Here is a 16,509-nt window from a genome sequence, read left to right as displayed (position 1 = left end):
GAAGACCTCATTACCTTAATTAGGGGAAGCCAGCCTCCCCCCTCAGAGAGACCTAGAACTGATTTTCCTTCTGATTCATCTGATCAGGAATCTGAGTACTCTGATCCCTCTGATTACCTGGAACATACCCTTATCTACCTGTGAGGATTCTGATGCAGAGGACTGCATTCCCTCTGCTTCCCCGCCGGAAGATTTTTCTTTTGGTGAAACCCTGCATACCCTTAGAGAGCATTTCCGCTGGGAGAGCCAGGACTACTCTCAGTCCAAAAAGAGACTAAGGGGATTTTTAGACTTTCCACAGCACAGGCCTCTAGCTATCCCTCCTGTTCTGGAAATTGTAGATGATGTCTTCTTGGAATCCAGCCTTATCCCTGATACTTTGCCTCCAGATCCCAGGAAACCTGACAGGTACTTACAGAGTACCTGACTCTCACAAATTCCTTTTTAAGAATCCTTCTGCGGATCCAGAGACTATTTCCCAGGGACCTAAAGGCATTATAAGGCTACAACTGCCAAAAATCCTATCCCTTCAGACAGGGATTCTAGGGCTTTAGGCAGATGGGGTAAGAAGGTATACACCTCTGCTACTCTGGCAATTAGGGCCTTGAATTGCCAGTTTCATATGTTAAAGTATCAGCAGCATGTTATGGAACTAATTAAATAGAAAATGATGTTGATTATTGACTGTGCAGAATACCAAGATTTTCAAGAGTTAATGCATTCTGCTAACCAAGTTGGTAAACATACTTTGCAGTGTGGGTTTGATGCCTTAGAACCATCTTGCAGGGCTGCTGTCTCTGGGTCTGTTCTTAGAAGGCATGCTTGGCTTAAGGAACAAAACTTGCCAGATCATGTCAAAGCAAAATTACTAGATGCACCATTAAACCAGGAGCATCTTTTTGGCAATAAAGCAGAAGAAGTCCTCAAAAGGATGGAGGAAAAAGCTAAATCTATGCAAACTGTTAAAGATTTCTTACAAGTACAGCCACCTAAGGCATTGGCATTCGAAAAACTGGTCCTTTCCATTCCCTTCCAGGCCTTCTCAGTCCAAGCCAAGGGGCAGCAGACCACCAAGAATTCAGTCTCAGGGTATGCACAGATTAAGCAGTGGAGTGCTCCCACATTCAAAACAGGGAGTAGTAAGCCACCAGCCTATCGGAAAATGGCACTATGACTTATCCTTAACTCTTCCAAGCCTTGCCCTAGTCCTTGCACCTTTAGGAGGGAAACTTGCCATACATGCCAAAAACTGGGAATGCATTATCCAAGACAGATGGGTCTTAAACATTGTTTCCCAGGGATACAGATTGCACTTAAACTCACTCCCAACCGTAAGTGGATGGCCAGACCTCCCCCCAGACCAGTGAGCAGAGGCCCAAAAACAAGTACTTTGTCTTCTCAGTGTCAAGGCTATTCAACCTGTCCCAGCAGAACAAAGGGGACAAGGCTTTTATTCCAGATTGTTTCTGGTTCCCGGAAAAGAAAACTCTTGGCGTCCTATCCTGGATCTGTCTATTCTCAACACCTTTCTGGTGGTTCCAAAATTCAAAATTCTAACTCTCCAAGGACTCCTGGCTAGCAACCCTAGACTTAAAAGAAGCTTATCTGCACATCCCCATAAGGGAATCTTGCAGGAAATACCTGCGCTTCAGAGCAGGCTCTGTGCACTATCAGTTCTCTGTGCTTCTCTTTGGCTTATCTACTGTGCCCAGGGTATCCACAAAGTGCCTAGCTCCAGCCATTGCATATTGCAGGCAGAGAAGAATTCAGATTTACCCATACTTGGACGATTGCCTGATTCAGGCGGACAGTCAGGACTTGCTACTACAGCACCTGGCATTTGTAAGGAGACTTCTAACTTCACTGGGGTACACCATCAGCGAAAAGAAATCACAGCTGGTACCCAGCCAAAAGATTGTATTCCTGGGAGCAAGCTGATGGCATTCCTCACTCCAGAGAAACAAATTTAATTGACAAACTACTTCAATCTACTGGCCACCAAAACCTGGCTATCTGCAAGAAAAATATTGCAAGCCCTGGGGGTTATGGCCTCTTGCATTCTATTAATTCCATTGAAGTTTAAGACCTGGAAACAATGATTCCTATTATTCCTTGTCTAAGGACAGAGTTCCTTTGGTGGGCAAAGACCTGCAACCACAACAAGGGAATATCTTTCACTCTACTCCCCTGCCGCCCAAACCCTAACAACAGACGCATCAGACTATGCATGGGGGGAATCACATGGCAGGGCACTGCATTCAGGGCAAATGGAACCCAAAGCAAATGCACCTGCATATCAAAAAGAAATGTTAGCTGTACAGAATGCTCTGACAACCTTCAAAGGCCTTATTCTTCCAGGACAACTATTGGTAAAGACAAACAACACCATAGTTATGTGGTACATAAACAAACAAGGTGGGACCCATTCCTACCCACTCTGCAGATTAGCCATGGTTCTGTAGAACACAGCCTTGAGCAGCCAAGTGCACCTGCAAGCTCAGTTCCTGCCAGACAAACTAAATTCACTGGCAGACGACTTAAGCAGAAATCTCATGGACCCACACAAGTGGAAACTGGAACCCAAAATATTCAAACCTTTGAGTAAGAGGTGGGGGACACCAGAGGTGGACCTTTTTGCTTCCCCTCAGAACTATCAATTGAGCAAATATTGCACCAGAACTCCCCACAACCAAGCTTGGAAAGTGGATGCCCTGTCCTTCACTTGGGAAAACCTCTCAGTCTATGCCTTTCCACCTTTTCCCCTCCTATTGAAGGTTCTACTAAAGATCAAACAGGTCAAGCCAAGGACAATCCCGATTGCACCAGACTGGCCCTGCCAGCACTGGTACCCTCTTTTGTGCAGTCTGACAGTGCTGCCACCATGGCACTCCTTTCCTGCTGTCCCAGCAGATGGGCCAGATTCTGCACCCTCAGCTACAGACCCTGAACCCAGCAGCCTGGCTCATCCACTGACTTCTCCACCAGCAACTCTCAGTAAGCAGGTGCTGGATGTCATTCTTGAGGCAAGGAGGCCTAGTACTAGAAAATTCTATTTGGAAAAGTGGAAAAGATACTGCTCCTGGAGCCAGTCTCAAGGAATGGACACAACTAGGCCCGACCTACCTCCTATACTAGATTACTTAACAGAAATGCTCCACAAAGGCCTGTCTTTCTCTTCAATTAAGATTCCATGTCTCTGCCATCTCTGCTCATTATAATACTGAGCCACCCCTTTTCCCTCATCCTCTGGTTAAACAGTTCCTGAGGGGAGCCAAAAAATTAAGACCCCCCCAGGAGAGCTCCCACTTTTGCCTGGGACTTTAACTTTGTATTGGAAAAGCTCACGCTTCCGCCCTTTGAACCTGCTGCCACAGCAGAGCTAAAATTCCTTTAATAGAAGACAGCTTTACTTCTAGCCATCACTTCAGCAAGAAGACTGTCTGAATTTGCAGGCCCATATGGCTGTGGAACCCTTCATTATCTTCCATGTGGACAGGGTTTCCCTCAGGACCAACCCATCATTTATGCCCAAGGTGGTATGTAGTGTGGCTTTAAACAAATCCATTAATTTGCCTACTTTTTTCCCTAATCCTCAGAATAAAGGGGAAAGGAATCCTGCACTCCCTGGATGTGCACAAGCAGCTCAGGTTCTATCTGGACAGGATTAAGCCTTTCAGAAAATCAGATCAACTGCTAGTCAGCTTTGCTGCAGAGGCAGAGGGCAAGGCCATTTCAAAGCAAACCATTTCTTAATGGATAGCACACTGCATCCATTTCTGCTACAAACACCATGGGAAACCTAACCCACAGGGGATCAGAACACATTCCACTAGGGCTACATCAACCTCTACAGCATTTCTCAGGGGAGTCCCTACTAGGGATATCCTGGAAACAGCAACATGGAGCTCTGTACACACTTTCACCAAGCACTACCACCTACCTATCTTCTCTAAATCCAGAGCTGGATTTGCCACAGCAGTCTTACAGGGTCTGTTTGCCAGCCCTAATGCTTCTTAACTGCCTCCTCCCTACCTTAGCTTTGGGAATCAACCCAAATGTGATGACTGCAACAGTGAAACACGAAGAACATAGTACAGTTGTGTACACTTACCATAAATGTAGATGTTCGAGTGTAGTCACTATTGCAGTCCTGGTTACCCTCCCTCCAGCCCCCTTACTTCTCTTTACTTCTGCTTAGCCTCTTTGTTTGGCACCTGTTATATCATATGTATTTGCTTTTTGCTGGGGGTGTTCCATACCATGTAATTGCTTCCCTTTTGGGGGGCACCTGACATCTGGGGCAAGAAAAACTGATGTAATGGCGTCTGCAGCATGTTTTATACCCCTGACGACCTGACTTCATGGAAGAAGCGACAGCATCTGATGCAGAAATCCCAAGACTGCTATTCAGGCTGGCTGGGGGCTACCTGCAGGCAGATAACCCAAATGTTATGACTGCAACAGTGAATACATTTGAACATGTACATTTATGGTAAGTGTACACAACTGTACTTTATGAATACTGCTGTTATGGTAGGATTTTAGACAACTGTACTTTCTTTGTTAGTTTGCTTTTGTGTGTTAAGATATGTAGAAGAAGTCCTCTTATAAGCATTGAGCAATTTCTTTCTCATGTTATATGATTTATTTATATAGATATGCCACCTCAGAGGTTTAATTTTAAACTTCTCATTATGTTTCTGGTGGATAGAGACTTTCTTATCGGTACAACTATTTAAGTGGGAGTAGAAATCAGATTAGTTAGGAAAGGGGGATTACAGCAAATTGTATTTAAGTCATCAAATAACCAAAGAAAGTTTGATTGTTTGAATTGCCTAAACACAGTTATTTACTAAGGAACTCCCATCAGTTTGAAAAGAAAAGGTCACTAAATGATGGTCCGATTTAAGAAGGCATCATGATAGATATGGAGATGTGCAAAATGTGGCCTTATTTGTGAGGGCTATCCAGAATATTGAGACCCCTAGTAGAATAGTTAACTATTTGTGAAAGAGAATTAGCATTTATAATGTCAAGGAAACACTGGGCATGCCAACCATTGGCAGTGTAGGTCAGCCAGTTTATTGATGAATAGTTGGTCCCCCAGTACAAAAGGTCTTGGGTTTAATGGGAATTTTAGCTAATGCTTTAAGATAGCTATCATGCTCAGAAATGAGGCATAGAGAGTGTTCTATAGCTAGCTATGAAATAGTAATTAGTCTTATTTATGGTGATGTGGACTTGTAGGAGTTCAGATGTGGTGTCCCAAGGAATCGTGAGGTGATATCCTTGGCAAATACTGATACTGTCCCACAATTGCAAGTGAGTCTGAAAATGTCATAAGCGTTATTCCCAGAGAGAAAGGCTTCTACGTATTGTGGAGGTACATAGGCAGCTTAGGTACTATCTTGGTAGAATCAAGTCCTTTAGAAAAGCTGATGAGCTGTTTATTTCTTATGGTGGGACCAAGAAAAAACAACCCATCTCAAAACAGACCATTTCCAGATGGTTGTCCTCAGCTGAAGCCTTTCATTGTGCCCACCTTGGTAAAGCAATTCCAGGCAGCCTTGGTAAAGCAGTTCCAGGCAGTATTATGGTACCCTTTACAAAGGCATTGTCTTCTCCAGTGGAAAAAAGGTGGACTCTAGAAACATTTTAGAGACAACTACATGATCCTCTGTACATATCTTTACAAAGCATTGCAAACTGGATTCTTTCTGTAGATCCAGGACTGGCTTTGGTAATACCATTCTGTAGGGGCTACTCGAGATATATATATATATATATATATATATATACATACATACATATACACACGCACACACACACACACACACACACACACACACACACACACACACACACAGTTGGGGTTGGCTTTGTTTATGGATGAACATTGTACAGTTTTACCTATAGCAGTAGATGTTCAAATCTGTCAGTGTTGCAGTAGCCGCACCCATCCTCCATCCCCCTATGACTGTATATAGTTTTTGTTTGGAAATAGATTTGATGGTTATTTCTTGTTTGGCAAGGGAGTCCTGAAGATTTTCCACTATGACTTCTGATTTTGCCTCCACAGGGCTGACCAATCAGCAGTCAAAGTGAACGTGTGGGAGGGAGCTAGAGCTTTTGGGAGCTGGCCAGTTGTGTCTTTGGCAAGACTCAACCCATATAGGCCGAAGACTTCTGCAGCAGTGAGGAATTCAAACATCTGCTGTTATGGTAGGTGTAGCTAACACACGTGTACTTTGCAAATCATGTGTTACACCTAACCTTTTTACCATCTGTGTTTGAATCTTTAAGGAGTGTGCATATACATGTCAAGGAAGTTACAGTGTACAGCCTGTGTTTTTGTCTTGCTGTACTCACCAGCCAAACACTGTACCAGTCTTGTGCCCCTTTATAGATTAAAAAGTCATCTTTGAAGTTTATACCACTGTGGAAAAGAACTGGGGTACACTTGAGGGGCTTCCAATTTCATACTGTCTTGAGAGGCCCGTAGTGCTATCTGAATAGAGAGGTCCCAGTAAAAAGGCTGCTTAATGAAACACTGAAGCTGCAGCAACCCCTTGCTTTTACATGCTGCAAGAAAATCCACTGTTATGTTGAGTACATAAGCCATAGGTTCCATTTATGTGTAATATAGTTTAAAAACATAGATGGCTTTTATCATTAGCTGATTGCTTCCATCAGCTGTGTACGAATACTACTTTGTATTTCTTTAACTGGACAGAACAAATATTGGAAAATAAGTCAGTGATAATGTAATTTGATTTTTTACTGCTTCGTTACAGTCATGGCTACACTTCAGTTACCTGCCACTAATCTTGCAAACCTGGCTAACTTGCCACCAGGCACTAAACTATATCTCACAACGAACAGCAAGAACCCATCAGGAAAAGGCAAGCTGCTTCTCATTCCACAAGGAGCGATACTACGGGCCTCTGGTAATACAGGTGAGAAATACATTCTAAAATTCTGCTTCTGTCATAAGCTGTTAGTGTTCTATGCATGTGTTTAACTCCTAAAGTTGTACTTCTACCGGTGCACTTAGATGGAAAGTGGTCATTATGATATCCCCAGAAAACGGATTGCTCAGCAGGGTTTGCACCAGAAACCAAGGGGCCTGAAGTACAGATACCTAATCCTTAAACAGAGAAGGTCTATCTCCTCTATGCCTTTCTTCCAGTCCCTCTTCTCACAGTAAAGCAGAAGATACAGTACTGAGCATGTAAAGTACAAATACTTTTACTGCATCAGCACGTGAATCTTTTCACCTGAAACAAGGGGTCACTTGTACACCTCATACTGAAAATACCGTAAGGTTGACAGTTTGGAAGATCTCACTCTCACTCCTTTTAGGCACGTTTTATTTTAATTTAGTTTAGTTTGTTGATAGGTTTAGTCCCATTAGACCGGTGTCCTCTTTTTCAGGGGAGGTGCGAGATAGTATTCATACTTACTAGGGAAAATTTGGCCAGGCCAGGGAATTTCCCCCCACTCTTTTTCAGTAAGTGCTGTGCTGTGGAATCTTTTACTTCCACCTGAGCTGCCACCAGCTCAAGCTTATAGCTCAAGTTATAAAACAGTTGTGTTTTAATATATGCTGCACAATCAGATAAAAAGAATTCAGACATAGCAAAATGGAAAACCTTCTTCCTTTGTTGCCAGAAAGGGGGTCTGGACCCTAACCAGACCAGACTTCATTTTCTACTTTTTTAAATACTTGTCAGATGTGTACAAATCAGAATTGTCATATGCCTGAGTGAAAATACATGTGCCTTCAGTTTCAGCCTGCTTGCCTTGTTGGACCCCCCTCTATTCTTTAATAACAGTGATACATTTTTTTCAAGCAGATTTTATCTGTAGCCCCAAGAAAATAATCCCTTAGTCATGGGACCTCAGCTATGTATTAAAGTTAATTTTATCTCCTTTTGAACAAGCTTCTGGTGGAGCTCTCAAATATTTAACCCAACAGACTGTAGTTTTAGTGGTTATTACATCTTTCAGAAGGGTATGAGAACTGCATGCTGTATTGTGTAAACATCTTTCTCATATTCTGCACAACTTGCACTTATTCATGCTCAAGCTAGTTATGTTTTAGTAGGTCTAGTAAAATTTTATTTTCAGATTGAAGCAAATCATTCTCGCTTATGTTAATGATGGAAACACTTACCAAGAACACTACAGCTGAACTCTATACTTGGAAACACATCATGGTTAGACAAATTTAGCATTTCCAAATTTTCAGTATTGCCATTAATGCTGCTTATTCCTACAACCTGAGAAGTCATAAACTACGTTCTGAAAACAAACATAAGCTCCAATAAAAAATGGGTCACCCAAGGATAAAAATGAATACAGAAGTGGATGGAATTAACTAACAAGTTGAGGCATCCCTCTGAGCAGCTTTTTATTCACTTTACTCAACAAAATATACATTTTTGTATAATAATGTTAAGTTTGGTGTTGAGAAAATATTTCTGTGAAGTGACAATGATTTTTTCACTAAACTGAGTGCCTTTGTGGAATTAATTCAACATGGGTTATGAGTGGAAATCGTTGTCAAGCAGTTTATTTGGTTTGTAGAAATTAACAAAAGGACGTGAGAGCAGGCTCTTTGAAATTAAAAGGTTACAGTGAGATGTCACACATTTTTTAGGAAAACTCTTCAATGTTAACAAAGTTCTTTGTGGGTTGTAAGCTACAAAATGGCCCTCTGGGCCTGATCACACTGAAGAATTTATACAGAAGTGGAAGGAATTGGGTAAGTTGGGGTTGTTCTGTATGTAGCTCTATTATGAATATAATTAGCAGAATATACTTGATATTAACAGTATTGTCATTGAGAACTCGGTAAATTAAATGTACATTAAATGTAAAAGACAAATGTAGTAAAGAATATGAAGTGCAACAAAAATGTAAATTGAAAAAAAAAGGTATTTTAATGACTACAAAAGGAATGAGTTGAGTTGATCTTAATTGTCCCTGATTTGTGCTTATAATGTTGCTCTACCCCCATTCCCTCTTAAAACTGGAAATTTCTGGAGAAAAGGTGGTGGATTACACTAAATAATGAGAATAATCAGGAGTTATAGATTTCTTTTACACAGAAAAGGCTTGTTAATTCTCATTTTCTTATTTTGTCAACTTCTGAAGTTAGTAGTGCTAGTATTTTAAAATGTGTCCCTGGCATTCCCAATTATCTCTGATTCTGGAGGTAAGATGTTGAGAGCTATGGTCACTAGTGTTAATGAGAAGGGAGCAGCAGCCCAGTCACCAGGCAGCAGTTAGACTGTTGACTACTAATCTTGATGGAGCTACTGAAAAGATTTATCTCCTCCCATGTTCACCAGAAAGAATTGCAACATTAGGACTGAAATTGTCAAGGTCCACAATTCCAACCAGCCATCAGTTAGAACATCCATGTGAAAGGGTGAGGAACCAGTCCGCAAACTGTTCATGTTTATCAGTTGGAATGGCTACTGGCAAAAAAACAGCATGGGCAGAAGTGGTGTGTGTATAAAAGCAGCAAGCAATCACAGAGAAACAGCCATTGGGTAAAACAGATGCTGATAGGAGTTGTGACCTTTAAGTTTAACATTTATAATTGTTTTAGGTACTTGCCAGCCATTGAGGGTGTCCTTTGGTTAAGAGGCCGTACATTTACACCTGCAAAAAGAGCAAACATGCAAAGTGCTAGTAAGCTAAAGACTTCACAGAAAAAGTAAATTTAAAGTTACTTTTTAATAATTTGGACAATTATGACCGTCTGGCGTCTTAGAGACGGTGGTAGGTTTAACCCACACCCGCATCCCATTATGTCAACTTTTTGAGGAAGTATGCAAATGTGAATTAAGGACTTTGTTATAACACAAGTCATATAAACATTTTTACAATCTGAGTAATGGTTTAATGCATGATAATGTCATTCGCGTTAAGGAAGCCAACAAAAGGGGGGTCTTCTTTGTTAGAGTACTTCTGATTATGTTGAAAATATACACATTGTTTTATCTGATAACTTGTATATGTGTTTTACTAGGAAAGAAGTTGATAGAGCATACAGATATTGACATGTGACTTGAGGAATGTTTACCTGAGGACATTATTGCCGAAAATAATGCTTACTGTTTGAGACTTCCTCACCTTAGATTGGGTATAATTTTTGGAATCCCTAAGGTTCATTATAGTATCACCAACCCTCTGTTGTGGTCAGTTGTAGTGTCAAGAGGTTAAAAACACAAGCTAACAGCTGCCTTTGTAGAGAGCGAAGTTCATCATTTTGTTAATACAGCCTCTCCCTATATAAGACATTCCTTTCATTTTTGTGAAAAGTTGAAAAGCATTCGTATTACTTCCGAACATTTTCTATAAACAGTTGATGTTCTTCATGTTTCACTCAGTTGATGTTCTTCGTGTTTCATTGTTGCAGTCCTGACTTGTGGAATTTCCTGCTGTGGAAGCCCTTCGTCAGCCCGACTACCAGAGTAAAAATCTCCCTCCTTCTAAGGCTGGCGGATGTCCCAGCCTGACGACAGTATGCTTGGTTATAAATGGAGCCAGCTAATGCTATGACATACATCTTTTCTTGTTGTCTGAGCCCAAAATAGTGTTTCAGCGCATCGGTCGGCCTGTACCAGAGAGAAGTCGTTTAAACCTAAGCATCCCATTGGGGGACTCTCTTTCTTGCTTTAATCCATGTTAGATAAGGTTAACAGTTGTCTCTACTGTGGTATGTAAATCCACACTGAGACTTTCATATGTTGTGTGTCACCTGCCTAGGCTTGGATCACAACGCCCCTAATTGCCATTTTTGTTCCCGTTTCAATTGTAAGACTATCAAGCGTAGGGCCAAAATCTTAGCTAGGCATCTTAGTCTGCCATCTACCTGACATTGTCCGATGGTGTCCGCCAGTCATCCCAAGGTTGAGGTCCCTAAGCGTAGGAAGGATGAGGAAAAAAGACCCAAGCTTAGGCCTCTGATGACAACCATTCACCGTCTGTCAGTCCCCCAAGGCTCGTTATTGCTGAGGAAGTCAATGTGCTTTTGCAGCCCCCTTCTGCGACAGAGGTGCTGGAGCAGGCCTCTGTTGAGACCGGAGTCCAACATGCCATCGGATTCCTCAGCTTCTGCACAGGCCTTGACTTTCATTCCCTCGTTCAGGTTCAGAGTCTCTCAGCAGACCTCAGCTTCTGACGAGCAGTCTTTTACTGGTGACATTCCTTTGATGTGTCATCCTACATCGGTTCTTCCTTACAAAGAGACTGGCATCAGGATTGTGAACGTACCCAGGCCCAAGGCCAAAGCTACCTGTAAGAAGGTTTCTATCTCAGGTGCTATTTCTACGCCTGCCAGCTCCCACACACTAGGATATCAGCAAGATCTGGTCAGGTTAGCTGAAGACTTTATCTCCTTACTCAGAGCTAGGCAAACCCCTTTGGAGTCTCCCCCATGGAAAAGAAAGAGGGATCCTACTCCTGTAGTTTTTTCTGAGCCTCCTGATTCAGATGAGGATTCTGATATGGAGAAGTCTGTCTTTGAGGAAGGATCCTTCTTGGTTCTTTTGAAGATTCAGATTCTGATGAGAATCTGCCTTCAGCTTCACCTCCTGAAGACATCACTTTTGGGGAAACACTCTGCCATGAGGGAGCATTTCCTGTGGGAGGCACATGAATACCCACAATCTAAAAAAAGGGTTAGGGAGTTCCTTGACCTCCCGGAACACAAACCTTTGGCTATTCCTCCTGTATTGGAGGTGGTGGAGGATGTTTTTATGGACTGTTCCCTGAATCCAGATTCTCAACATCCAGCCCATCGAAAACCAGACAGATTTTACAGGGGGATGGACTCGCATAAATACCTCTTCAAAAACCCCTCTGCTGACCCAAAGGTTGTCACTCCAGGTCCCAAGGAAGCAAGAGCCAGCTCTTCAAAAAACCCTTTGACCTACTGCCAAGGAAAGCAGGGCCCATGATAGGTTTGGTAAAATGGTCTACACTTATGCTACGCTATCCGTGAGGGCCCTTAACTAACAGTTTCATATGATAAAATGCCAACAAAGTATTTTACATAAAATGAAGCAAAAGATATCCATCCTGGAGGACAAGAACATTTCCAAGGAATTTTTGGGCCTTTGTCATTTCAGCTCCCAGGTGACTAGGCACTCATTACACTGCAGCTACGATGCTATGGAGGCCTTTAGCGGAGCTGCTGTATCTCGTTCTGTCATTAAAAGCCATGTTTGGCTTTGGGAACAGACCCTACCAGACCATCTCAAATCCAAACTTCTAGATGCACCTCTGGATAAGGACTTCCTCTTTGGGCCAAAAGCTGAGGCTGTGCTCAAAAAAGATGGAAGATGAAGCAAAATCTATGCAAATTGTTAAGGACTTCCTCCAAGTTCAGCCCCCTAGGTTTAGTAGGAATTTTCCCACTAAATACTGGTCCTTTCCGGTCCTTTCCCTTTCAATCAAAAAGTGGCCAAAGGGAACCCTGTAGGGAAATGCCTCATAGGCAGCATCAGTTACAAAGGCTCAGGTATTTGCCCTCAGAAACCCCCAGGCAGGGGAGTTCTAGGCCACAGGACCCTGGCAGAGAGCAGCATGCCCCTCCCTCTCCAGAAAAGATAGGAGGAAGGCAATCCCTGTTCAAAGAAAATTTGTCCCTCATTACTTCAGACAAAGTGGGTTCTGAAAATTATCTCAGATGGTTACAAGCTCACATACACAGGTTTACCCAGTTGTTCCACAAAATCAAAGAGCAGAGGCTCTTTCTCAGATTCTCAACCTGTGCTCACAGGCCTCAGTGAAACCAGTACCAGAACACCAAATAGGGAAGGGTTTCTATTCCAGGCTGTTCCTGGTTACCCGAAAGGGGGGCTCTTGGCACTCTGTTCTAGACCTGTCCACCCTCAATCAGTCCCTGCTGGTACCAGAATTCAGAATGTTGACTCTTCAAAAACATCTTGCCATTATAGCCCCTCAGCCCTTAATGGTCACCTTAGACCTAAAAGATGCACATTCCTGTAGAGGAACCTTGTAGAAATCTTCTTCGTTTCAGAGCAGTACCAGTCAATTTCAATTCTCTGTACTGCCCTATGGCTTGTCTACTGCTCCCAGGGTCTTCACAAAGAATTTAGCTCTTGCGATCACCTTTTTCGGAACAAGAGGGAAACAGATTTACCCCTCTCTAAACAACTGCCTCATTCTAGCCACAAGTTGGTCAAAGCTCCTTAAGAATCTGGCCTTCGCTCAGGACCGCCTCACCTCCTTGGGGTTCACCACAAATCTTCACAAACTCAGCACAGACCCATCTACCAGGATAGCTTTCTTTTGGGTTCTTCTGGATTCCTCCTGTCAAAAGGTCTTCCTCCCTCTAGAAAAGGTCTCCTTTCTGACTCAGTAATTCCACAACATTATGCAGAGACAGTGCCTCTCAGAGAATTCCTCGGATAATTAGGCTACATGGTATTGTGTTCACATGACCCCTCTGATCAGGCTACACATGAGGAAGCTGCAGTGGTAGCACAGGAATCTGTGTTGCCAGCGTTCACAGTCCCTGGAAACAGAAATTCAGCTGATCCGTTGCCTCAAGGAGGAATTTGCATGGTTGACATGGGCATGTGCCCAGAACCACGGTCTCCCCTTCAGGTTCACCCCTCGGGGCCAAACATTTACCATAGATGCTTCAGAGACGGCCTGGGGGTTCATTTCCGAAACCTTCAGTTCTAAGGCAGATTGGAAAATCAGTTCAGATACAAGCATATAAATTGGAAAGAACTGATGGCAGTTTGAAACGGCCTAGTAGCTTTCAGAGAACAGTGGAAACCAGGGGTCTGCTAGTCAAAGCAGACAGCACCACAGACGTAGTACATAAACAGGGAAAGACTCACTCTTACCCTCTTTGTCGACTAGCTATGCAAGTGTGGAAGACAGCTCACTCTGTGGGGTTGCACCTCATGGCACAGAACCTCGCAGGGAATCAAAACACTTTAGCAGATCATCTCCGGAGGAACTTGATGGATCCCCATGAGTGGCATCTGCTTCAAGAAACATTTCTCAGCAAGTCCAGAAATGGGGATCCCCACAGATAGACCACTTCACCACCTAAGATAATACTCAACTGAATAGATTCTGTTCCAGTAGCAAATTACCCACAGCCTGAAGGACGGATGCTTTTTTATTCCTTTAGAGTCACCTTTTTCCTTTATGCATTTTGCTTCTTCCACGGATTCTCTTAAAAATCAGAGAAGAAGGCTCAAGGATCATTCTGATGGCCCTGGACTGGCCCAGGCAGCACTGGTATCCTCTGCTACTAATTTTAACCAACAAAAATCTGTGGCGGTCACCTCAGAGAGTGGACCTTCTGACTCGGGACAAGGGGGAGTTTGTACATACCAACCTACAGACTCTCAAACTCTCAGCCTGGAGAATTCCCCAACATACTCCTCTAAGCTTACCCTAAGCAGACAAGTTCAAAACATTCTCAAGGAGGCTAGATAGCATAGTACTAGGAAGTCATACTCACCCATTTGGAAATGATTCTCTATTTGGTGTCATTAGCAAGGCCTCAATCTTGACTCAGCCAATATCTCTGCCATTGTAGATTACCTGGCTACCCATGTGGACAGAGACCTATCCTTTTCTTCCATCAGAATTTATGCTTCTACCATTTCAACCCACATTCCTATTCTTCCTTCTATCTTTTCCTACCCCATTATGAAACAGGTCCTTAGAGGAGTGATTCACATCATACCTCCAAGGAGACAAACCACACCTCCATGAGACCTCAATTTTGTTCTGGAGAAACTGACAGTATCCCCCCCCCCCCTCTTGAACCAGCAGCTTCTGCAGAATTAAAAGTCTTAACTATGCAGGATTACAATTATTAACTAGGAAGACTGCCCTTTTACTGGCCATCAGCTCAGCTAGGGGGGTCTCTGAGCTGTAAGCTCTCATGGTAGGGGAGCCATTTCTCATATTCCAACCAGATAGAGTATCACTCAGGACTAACCCATCCTTTATGCCCAAGGTGGTCATGGACACATCCTTGAATCAAGCTATACACTTGCCCACCTTCTTCCCCAAGCCTCTGAATGAGGGGAAGAGAATCCTTCACTCTTTGGGTGTGCCCATACAATTAAATTTTTCAGAAAATCAGTTTGTGTCCTTTTTCATTAACTGTGAAGGAAACCAGTTTGTGAACAGACAATCTCCAAGTGGATCTCTCGCTTTATTTCCTTTTGTTACAGCCATCATGGTAAAAAGCCACCTGAAGCTGTCAGGACTCACCATAAATTTAGATGTTCGAGTATATTCACTGTTGCAGTCTTCTTTCCCTCCCTTCTTCACACTTTGACTACAGTGTAGTCTGCTTCTGTCTTCACTAATCAAAGGACCCCCTGGGTGCTTACCCTGCAGGGCCCTTTTTCTGTCTTTGACCCTTGTTTAGGGTTTATCCTGGGGGCTCCTACCTTCTACGGGGCAAGAAAAACTGATGTTATGGCGTCAGCTGACTCCCTTTATACCTAGGCATACTGATGTCAACATAGGATGTCCGCCAGCCTTAGGAGGAGGCAGATTATTAAAACGGTAGGCTGGTCAGCCAAAGGATTCCACAACAGGAAATCCCATAAGTAAGGACTGCAACAGTAAATACACATGAACGTCTACATGTATGATAACATCACCATGGTACAGTTGTGTATACTTGTTTATGGTCATTCCTGTCAGTGTAGGTGCAGAATTGTTTACTTGTATGTTGTTGAACAAGACTGTTGTGGACTTCAAAGAAGTGTGGTTCCTTGGGGAAATATTACAGGAGATGCTTGAGCATTATTATTTTGTTTTTCTTTATAAATTATTTCAGAAAGTGAATGGCAAAATTTTTTGAAGGCAGCTGTGGGTCCCTAGCTATGCCAGTCTCAGCATGAATTATTGTGAATGGAGCATTCCTTTTAAGGCCAATATTCAATTTGTTAAATTTAATTTTTATTTTATAGATTTTTTTTTATTTGCGGCTGTACAGCATCTGGGCTAAGATAATTTATGAATCATCTCAACAGTTGTGCTATACAGTAGTGTACAAAATGTAACATTCTTGTAATATGGCAAAATGTTAGACTAAGATCAGTTATAAAAATGCAGCAAGTAATTCTTTTCTGTATTTTTCCAATATGCGTTCTCATCATGCTGACATTAACTGTCTAAAGGGGCAGTGACACCTAATTAGGAAATATGTGATTAAGAACTTCTGCATATACAAGAAAGATGTATACAGAAAGGGTGCCCCCCCCCCCACACACACACACACTGTTGTTGGCGATACTTTTAAACAATTATCAGACACGGTTTTCTGTATCATCTGATACACATGATGGCAGTAATGCTTGGAGCATGGCAGTTTAAAAAATATTGTAACCAGTCACTGGAAAATATTTCACGTTGAGCCCCAGTTATTTGTAAAAATAGGTGGAAAAAAGTGCAGTTGCATCTACATACCATATCTGT

General features: G+C 42.6%; 1 protein-coding gene across 3 annotated transcripts in view; it reads left to right on the top strand.

Annotated features, from left to right (window-relative positions):
- YEATS2 (YEATS domain containing 2) overlaps positions 1 to 16,509 on the top strand; it is a 1,703,429-nt gene that overhangs the window by 930,326 nt on the left and 756,594 nt on the right. For all 3 annotated transcript variants that reach the window (XM_044070010.1, XM_044070009.1, XM_044070008.1), the window contains one exon: positions 6,795 to 6,956. In XM_044070010.1, coding sequence (XP_043925945.1) covers positions 6,795 to 6,956 — 162 coding nt within the window. The remainder of the gene's footprint in view (positions 1 to 6,794; positions 6,957 to 16,509) is intronic.

This window comes from Protopterus annectens, chromosome 4.part1 (genome assembly GCF_019279795.1).
Source record: "Protopterus annectens isolate FY-2018-M chromosome 4.part1, PAN1.0, whole genome shotgun sequence".
NCBI lineage: Eukaryota > Metazoa > Chordata > Ceratodontiformes > Protopteridae > Protopterus > Protopterus annectens.
This window is presented reverse-complemented; position numbering and strand designations above follow the sequence as displayed.